The sequence below is a fragment of the Nanorana parkeri genome, unplaced genomic scaffold (assembly GCF_000935625.1).
Source record: "Nanorana parkeri isolate BGI_ZX_2015 unplaced genomic scaffold, ASM93562v1 scaffold1314, whole genome shotgun sequence".
Classification (NCBI taxonomy): Eukaryota; Metazoa; Chordata; class Amphibia; order Anura; family Dicroglossidae; genus Nanorana; species Nanorana parkeri.
In genome coordinates, this window is record NW_017307582.1 from 1 (window position 1) to 9,033 (window position 9,033).

General features: G+C 36.8%; 1 protein-coding gene across 1 annotated transcript in view; it reads right to left on the reverse strand.

Annotated features, from left to right (window-relative positions):
• Nucleotides 1–562: 562 nt before the first annotated feature.
• The window catches only part of LOC108797633 (thrombospondin type-1 domain-containing protein 4-like), a gene marked incomplete at its 3' end in the record, with an annotated part of 438,368 nt that continues 429,897 nt past the window's right edge, over nucleotides 563–9,033 (reverse strand). The window contains exons 7-10 of the mRNA XM_018569261.1: nucleotides 7,433–7,529; nucleotides 5,285–5,518; nucleotides 3,790–3,919; nucleotides 563–767 (exon numbers count right to left, since the gene is read on the reverse strand). Coding sequence (XP_018424763.1) covers nucleotides 563–767; nucleotides 3,790–3,919; nucleotides 5,285–5,518; nucleotides 7,433–7,529 — 666 coding nt within the window. The remainder of the gene's footprint in view (nucleotides 768–3,789; nucleotides 3,920–5,284; nucleotides 5,519–7,432; nucleotides 7,530–9,033) is intronic.

The window sequence follows — 9,033 nt, forward strand, 5'->3', positions numbered from 1 at the left end:
TATATATATATACAGAATATATATATATATATTCTGTATATATACTTCCATAAGTAACCCCTGTTACCCCTGTGAAGAGTGGGAGCATCGTTTAACGGTGGGACTGTGCAAAATCCAATAACGAAGAGAAACCAGCACACAAAGAAGTAGATTCTGAAGCAGGATTTTCTGAAGTCCCAGATCAGGAAAATACGTTACGTCGTTTTTCAAGGTGACAACCACACCTTTCTGTCACCTTTTTAGCTGAAATTGAATTTTAGTAAATAATGCTTCAGAATCAATTTCTTGGTGTGCTTTGTGTGATTTCTCTTCATTATGTTTCAGGTCAGTGTCTCAAAGTATTGTAGCCAGGGGAAGCCAGGCAAATAGCATTGTCAGAAGGAGGTTATCAATGACACAGTCTCAACTTTGTTCAGTAAAGGTTCCCTTTAAATCTGAATAGTTTTGATAAAAGAAACAACATTAATTATTACGTATGAACTTGCATCTGCCTAGTGGCAGCTGTCATACATAGGAAATTATGCGATTTAAAATAGTTGCTCCCCTTACATCTGCCACTTACTGGTGTCCAGTCTGTCCTGATTTGCCATTCACTGCAGATCTTCAGCTGACAAGTGCTGGTTGTCTCTGGTTTTTCCAGGCTCTGGCAGCGATGGGGCTGTACAGTATGGGTACGATTAGCGTAAATGTGTCTGCACAGGATCTGGCGGTGTTGCATTCCTAGGCCGCAGGTCTTACTACATTCAGACCACTCGCCTATGTCCCAGCTGGTTAAAAGAGAAGCAGAAGTAAAGCTACTGTTAACATAGCAACTGTTATCATACATATTAACTAGAACATTATAACATATTTATCCATATATTTGTGTATGCATAACACCCATACACACGTATGTAGTACTTTGCAAACACTCTATGGCAATTCTCTTTTTTTGAGTATTGAATCTCAAACTTACATCTTGTTCTCTATTATATATTTATTTAAAATGACTGAAATTCAAACTTAAAAATATAATGTCTGCATAACTATATATTCCACATGCTACAATAATTGTTGGCACTACCTTACTACCAGTAACATAACCAAAATATATTTTTAAAATATTTCAAAGCATTTAGCTGTTTTTTTTGGAGGTGACCTTTGGCCAGACTACATACAACATGTACTTGCACAAATGCACATGGACAAGCACTAAAAATTGTTGAAACATTTCAGAATATTGTTCCTCAACGTAAACTTGCAAAGACTTTAAATATATCACTATCCACAGTACCTAATATCATCAAAAGAAGAATCTGGAGAAATCTCTGTGCACAAGGGACAAGGCCGAAACGCAGTATTGGATGCCCATGATCTTTGGGTCCTTAGGCGGCACTGCACTAAATACAGGCATGATGCTGTAATGGACGTCACTGCATGGGCTCAGGAATACTTCCAAAAATCATTGTCTGTGCTCGCCGTGCCATTCAAAAATGTAAGTTAAAGCTCTATCATGCAAAGAAGAAGCCATATCGGAACATGATCCAGAAACGCCGCCATCTTCTCTGGGCCGAAGCTCATTTAAAATGGTCTGTTGCAAAGTGAAAAACTGTTCTGTGGTCAGACGAATCAAAATTTGACATTCTTTTTGGCAACTATGGGCACCTCATTCTCTGGACTAAAGATGAGAGGGACCTTCCAGCTTGTTATCAGCGCTACTTCAAAAGCCTGCATCTCTGATAGTATGGAGGTGCATTAGTGTCTATGGAATGGGCAGCTTGCACATCTGTAAAGGTCCCATCAATGTGGAAAGATATATCCAGGTTTTAGAGCAGCACATGCTCAGATACAGACAATGTCTTTTTCAGGGAAGGTCTTGTATATTTCAGCAGGACAATGCTACATTGCATAGTGCATCCATGACAACAGCATGGCTTCGTAGTAGAAGAGTCCGAGTGCTTAGCTGGCCTGCCTGCAGTCCAGACCTTGCACCAAGTGAAAATATTTGGAACATCTTGAAACGAAAAATAGAAGACCCACAAGTGTCGAGCAGTTGGAATCCTATATCAGGCAAGAATGGGACAACATTCCTCTCCCAAAACTCCAGCAACTGGTGTCCTCAGTTCACATTTACAGAGTGTTGTTAAAAGAAGAGGGGATGCTGCCCCATGGTAAACATGATCGTGTCCTAACTTTTTTGAGAAATGCTGCATCAATTTCAAAATGACCTTAATTTTTTTGTAACATGGTAAATTTTCTCAGTTTAATCATTTGATATGTTTTCTATTTTCTATTATGAATAAAATATGGGTTTTACGAGATTTGTAAATCACTGCATTCTGTTTTTATTAAGATTTTACACAGTGTCCCAACTTTTTCAGAATTGGGGTTGCATTCAAGATTCAATCTAATTAACAAATCTCAATTTTTTGTTGAGGAGATAGGGTTACTTACAAAATTTGAGCCATGTATACCCAGATTAAGGTGCTTTTTTTCCCCTGGTTGTTCAGGTGAGTTGGATGCGGTAGGTGTGCACCTGTGATGGTAAGACCACGTGTGAAAGAACTGGGTCATGCCTGTAGTAGGTGTGTGGGGGGTGGGAACTGGCTCTAGAGATCTTAAAGTAGACAATATGCCTTAGGAGCCCAGCTAATTTTCACTCTGGCAGCCATCCAAGTTTCAGAAACCTGAGATATTATCATTAATAGATTATACAGTATATAGGGATAAAAGGTTTGGAGATTAAAAACATAAAATTTTTTTGTTTAGAATGGAGTTCCACTTTAGTTACCCAAACAGAAATCGGGATTTTGTGGCACAACAGGTATGACAAGGAAAAATGATCCTCTTATCTTGACCATTGGTTCATTTAAAAAGGCAACCAAGGTGCCAAGGTGGGGCAAGTTTAGCTCCTACATACTGTTTGTAAATCTCCTTTACAACCTCCTAGAAGGAGATCTTCCTATTGGTAAAAGTAACATAATGAACTGCTATGGCCATCATTTGTACAAAGTAAGCATTGCTACTCCTTGCTGCACCTTCCTTTCAACGGGTTGCAATGCAATATCCTAATTTAGTGGAATTTCACCTTGCAAAGCAATTTAAAGACTACTTACTGCTTTGCAGCAACCAAAGAAAAAAGCATGTGCCTTTTTTAGTCCAAGCAGTAATAGATGATTGAAGATGCCTTCACTTACACTGACCTCTTTGAAAAAGCAAGTAGATTTGTCAATTAATATAGCACAGATGCCGTGCCACTGTATTTCCACAGACAGGAAGCAAATAGTTGGTGAAGCAGACTGAAAGGTGTGCTTGTTTTTGTTTATTTGTTGCGTTAAGTGAATCAAGCAACAGTTTAGATTTTTTTTAGGTCGACTGTCTGGGTCCATGGACAGTAGTGCAAAACGTGTCAATATTTGAGAGGTGCATTGTAAATAAAGAAAAACATTTCCATAAATATTCAACATTTTTTCATGATTCGCAACCTCTGTGCATCACATGAGCTAAAGATTTAGAACATTTTCCTGAAAATGCCAAAGTTAACATCAGATATGCAACATGTTTACACTTCAAACACACACAAATCGTATGCCTAATAATAGTCACCTAACAAGGTTTAGTCCATTTTTTAAACAAAAAATGACAGCATAATGGAACAAAAAAGATTAAAAGGTTATAAAAAATCTAAAATGGTTTAGAATCATCAAAATGCATAGTTATTTTCAGGTTTATACTCCTTTTTCAGTGTAGGAATGCCACCATGCATGTTACCTGCGTTAAGAAATAGACACCATTAAGAGAGATACTTACAATGCAGGACAAGGAAAGAGATTGCATGGCTCTTCTTCAGAATTGGGCTTGGTACTAGAATCACAGAAAGCATCTGACACCTCCTCATGTGTATTTCTGTTTACACAGCGAAATATGGGGTACTGTGATCCTGAAATAAGACAAATATTAGTAGTGTGTTAATTATGAGAATGCAGACTTTGAATTCAGCAACATTCTTAGTATTTGTATAATGCTTGTCTTATGGCCACATGATAATATGCTCTCATGGGGGGAAACATTATCATTTTTTGAAATGCAAATAACATCATTTCAATCATCTGCTGCATCCTGTTGTATGCTGTAACCTGCTGCATTTAATAAAGATCTTCGTGGAAGAAAAGATATTTGGTGATTTCAGCTATCTAAGGAACACTGTCCGTGGTGATTGTATCTACTTATACATGCCAGACATAGAAGTTTCAGCCGGGGTTAAATCACTAATACAACGGTTGGAGTCAGAATAATATCCTTCAGCTATATTTAACAATGATTTATGTAGCAGGTTGAAACTTTCAACTTGGCAACTTTTGCATTTACAAAAAATGACAGGTGTGTCAGAGAATAGGTGTGAGCAAGTGAACAACCCTGGGACTTCTCAGCCCGACTGCTATTAGCAATACAGCTAAAGTCTAATAACAAATCAATAGAGGCAGAAATGAAAGCTTACAACTGTTTTTGGTTGTTTCTGTGGTTCTCAACCTGTGGGTTGCGACCCATAAATGGGTAACAGCATGCCTTCTTCAGTGATAGGAGGAGGCACAGCAGCGTCAGTTCTCCTGCCGCATGTTGCTGGAGCAGCTGCGGCCAGGGAGGAGCAAAGAGCTGCAGAGTGGGTTTTTTCTACATTTAGCCCTGCTTCGGGCAAGCAGGGATAAATGTACAGCTGCCTACATCACTTGTAATTAGCATGCTGTTCCGTCCCAACTGCCCCCCTTCCCCGCGCCACTCTCCCCCAATAAAGTGAACCTGTAACCTCCAAATGCTATCACACAGGGGCTTGTTAGCTCCTGTGTGATAGCAATAAAATTAAGTGAAAAAAGTAAATAAAAATTAAATAAATAAAAATTGCTAAAAAGTAAAAAAAATAAGAAATTCAATAAATGAAAAATAATAAGATAAATAATAATTAAAAAGAAAATTAAAAAAGTGATAACAAAATAAACAATAATAAAATAAAAATTATAAAAAATAAAAAAAGTATAAGATAAATAAAATTTTTAAAAAGTTAAAAAAATTAGAAAATAATAATAATAATAATACAATTTTTTTTTACCGTTGGGGGTCACCACAACTTAGTAAATGTTACCAAGGGGTCCAAGCCCTAGAAAAGTTGAGAACTACTGCTGTAAACCTAAATGTTGGCTGAATATATGCCTGGACTGTTTATCCCTGGTACTACCATGACATGCAGTGTTAACTAGACCACAAAAAGCCTAAAAATGCACAAATATCTGTTTCCCTTCACCCACCTCACCTTTCCCACAGGATACTGAACATTCAGTTGATCCCACTTGTTTCCAGTTATGGTCTCGATTCCTTCGAGGAGGCTGCAATGGAAGCACTTGGTTGTCTGGTACATGAGTAGGGATCCTCCCAGGCTGTCTGGAAGGCACGGATCCAGCTGATAGATCAGGACCACTGAAGGAATCTGTGTTCTCCGTATGGTCTGAAGTATCTGGTATGTCTAACTGGCCATTCAAGGGTTCACCTAATACACAAAATTAACATGAATATGTTAAGATATGAATTGAGCAAAGCGTAGGATATTAATAATTTTCTAGCGGCTAGAAGAAGCTATACTGAGAATTGAAGTAGACCTTTCCATACATTTGTAGCAAAAATGTTTGCAAAAGTGAATTTTGGTTCATATTTATTTTAATTAAATGATGCCATACACTGATTATTACTTACTAGTAACACCAAAAAGCTCAAATTTTACTTTTTATATGTACATATATTGCAATAATTTTAAGTACGTATTTCAACGTTTAGTAATAATAAACAGCATTTAATATCCAGTGAAGTTAGCTGTACCATTTGATGTAATAAAACAACTGAAGCTATAATAACATTCCATAAAGTGTCATAGCGACATCAAGAACAAGATCAGTCGTAGTAAGGTGATACAACAATGTTTGTTTATGTATTTTTGTCATTCAGATTGCAATTTACCTTTTGTTGTTCTTTACATTACAGAGTTTTACCGCTATTTGGAAAATGTAAGAAAGATTCTTTTAGTTAACCTGACACCAAACTGGGCAATTCCAACTAAGAATATTACTTTTAAAAATACATAAACAGAGGGTTCCTTCTATAACTTCATGTTAAAACAATAAGTAGATCCAGAAGTAGGTCCAAATAAGTAGGTCCAAACCTGACTTTGTTATATATCAGGATCTACTCATTATTTTGGCACTGGAGGTAACATCTAATGGATCTTTCCTCATATAATCTTCTTAAATATTCCTGGTTAATGACAGGAAAACTTTAAAAGGTCAATGCACCACAAATCCATAATGCTCCATTATTCATTAGTAACTTTGCATTGACAAGCAAATGGTAGATACTGTATGCAAGCCGGCAAAAAATCTGTTTAATTTAATTTCTGATTTTTTGTTCTTTGTTGTTCTTTCAAACCCGAAAGCTGTTTCGTTTTTCGGATTCAGATCTTTTAGTATTTCGTTTTAGTTCCGGATGGGATTTTCTGATCGGCCAGAAAACAGTCAAATATCCAATTTAGTTTCATTTTGAATAAAATTTGGTTGATCCAAAATTTAATGAAAGAACATTGGGATTTGTTTGCATTCGGCATCATTGATATTCGTACATTCGGATGTATCCGAATGTCTGAACTCCACAAAATGTCATCCGAATTTGCATTTGGAACGAAAACAAAATGTACATGTCTAGCAAATGGGCTGCTATCAATTAAAGAGGAACTCTGGGGTGTACAATGTATAGAACATGAGGATGCCAAGGGACATTCCATTGCTGCAGCACAGGAGACAGGCTTCAGAGAGCACTGTCACAGCCAGCCACCTCAGAGGATCGGTTACTTTGACCCTACACCAAAAAGAGCAGTTTACCCTTGCAGTGCCGAGGCAGCCCCACTGCAAGGGTTAACATTTAATTCCCTGGAGTTCTGCTTTAAATCTATTTTTGCATATTTGTGGCCCTCCTAGCTAGAACAAATTAGAGAGAAAAACGAAATATCTAAATACAAAGCAGCTCACCAATTATCGCCATACGCCATTATGCCTGGTTAGACCTTCTACTTATTGATTATAGGACTACAAGGAAGTCTATAAGTAGCACAAGATGGAAAAACATATTTTTTTGGTTTTGTTTTTCTGTTTTTTTTAGATTAAAAAAAAACTGCTATGATGAAATATTAGTTTCAATGCCGTCTGATTGACAATCAGCAGAAGAAAAGCTGATTGGATGAACTCAGGGTTTTGAAAGATTTGCTCATGTCTACACACAATACAATGCAATAGCCTACAAACTAAATCAACCTTACCTGCAGAACAGCATGCCCCGCATGTAAAATGTACATAACATCAGCACCGCACTGTAATATAGAAAGATTAGGGTCACATTATTTTAGGACGTACAATCTTACCTGGTCTTCGTTGTGAAGGTAGATGTGGGCTGATAGTATTTGTATTTGGAACAACATATTCATAATGAATTCCAGGGTTTGGCTGTTGATGTATCATCTAAATTAGAAATATAAGCCTCATTTAAATATGCAAACATTATTTTAAATATCCTTTGCATGAATTACACATTATTCCAGTTGTGTAAATGGTCCATTTTAGATTATTATTATTTATAAAAAAAACCCTAACATTTCTCCATTCTTTACAGAAAGTAATTACTGTTCTAGTTTCACACAATGTTTCCACTTGAATTTACCATATTTCGAGAAAATAATCATTTAGCAAATATATTTTGCAATTATTTTAAAACTATGACTTTCTAGTAACTTTTGTTTTCAAACATTTTGCTCATTATTTATGCACACGGTTACCTGTCAAATAGATTATCTTCTATGTTAGGGCAGGTTCACACCATTTTACCACATTTTTGCCGCGTTTGTTTTTTATTAGCCTAAAATGGTTTTACAGGTGCATTCCAGTGCGTTTGTATGCATTTTCGATTAATTTCTATGCGTCTAGTGCATTCCAGACCAGACAAAATAAGACAAACAGTATTTTTATAGATTGGCCTGGACTGTGCTCGTGTGACCAGAGGCCAGAAATAGAATAAGGATATATTAGGATGCATTTTGGGTCTGGAAACAATCTGGTCTGGTCTGGAGGTGATCTGGATGTGTGAATTGGCCCTCAGGAGTAGGACTGTTTCTAAAAGTGGTGTAATTTTTTGAACCATTCTGCAACCGTTCTAGTCTTTTAACCATTGCTACACCACATTCAAGGGGGGAGGGTGGGAGTGAGATGTAGCAGCAAAATCAGGTAAATTGCAGTGAAATAAAAATCAATAACTTTTTACTGATCTTTATAAATAGGTACCCTGAACAATAAAATAGAAGCAAAGACCCATATTTACAGTGATGCTTTAATACACTTGGCCAACAGGTGGCAAAGTACTAATGCAAACAATTGAAGCCAATAAGAACATTTTCACATATGTATATAGCGCTAATGTTAAGTGGTTCTATTATTTATTCATATGCAGCTAAATCCAAAATGACCCCTTGTGAAAATAAAGACCAGAATCACACTCTCGGACCTCAATGTAACCCAAACGTACATGCACTAAAGAATGGCAATAGGTTGTATGCCAAATGTAGCTATTAGCTAAAGATCTACCCAAACTACATGTAATAAGATTTTTGTAGCATTTCAGTATGTTATACATTTAGTGGTGCAGCAGATTTATTCACACAGCTCCACATATGTGGATAAAAAAGCCATTTAAAAAGCCAACCTGCATGAACATTATGCAATCATACATCCCAAATGCCCCTCATTATCGAGGGAAAGTTTCTCTTTTGGAACCACGTCCCTTTGTCTCTCTTTCCTCCTCAATTGTCCCTCTTTTTGGTTTGATGTAAAGACCTCAATAATAAATGTACTATTTAACTGCCTAAAGTGTTATATTAGCCTATGTGAACATACCTGTACCTACCACAACTGCCCCCTACTGAGGAAAAGCTTCAAAACATGACCTGTTAGGGGAACTCAGGGACTGAAATTG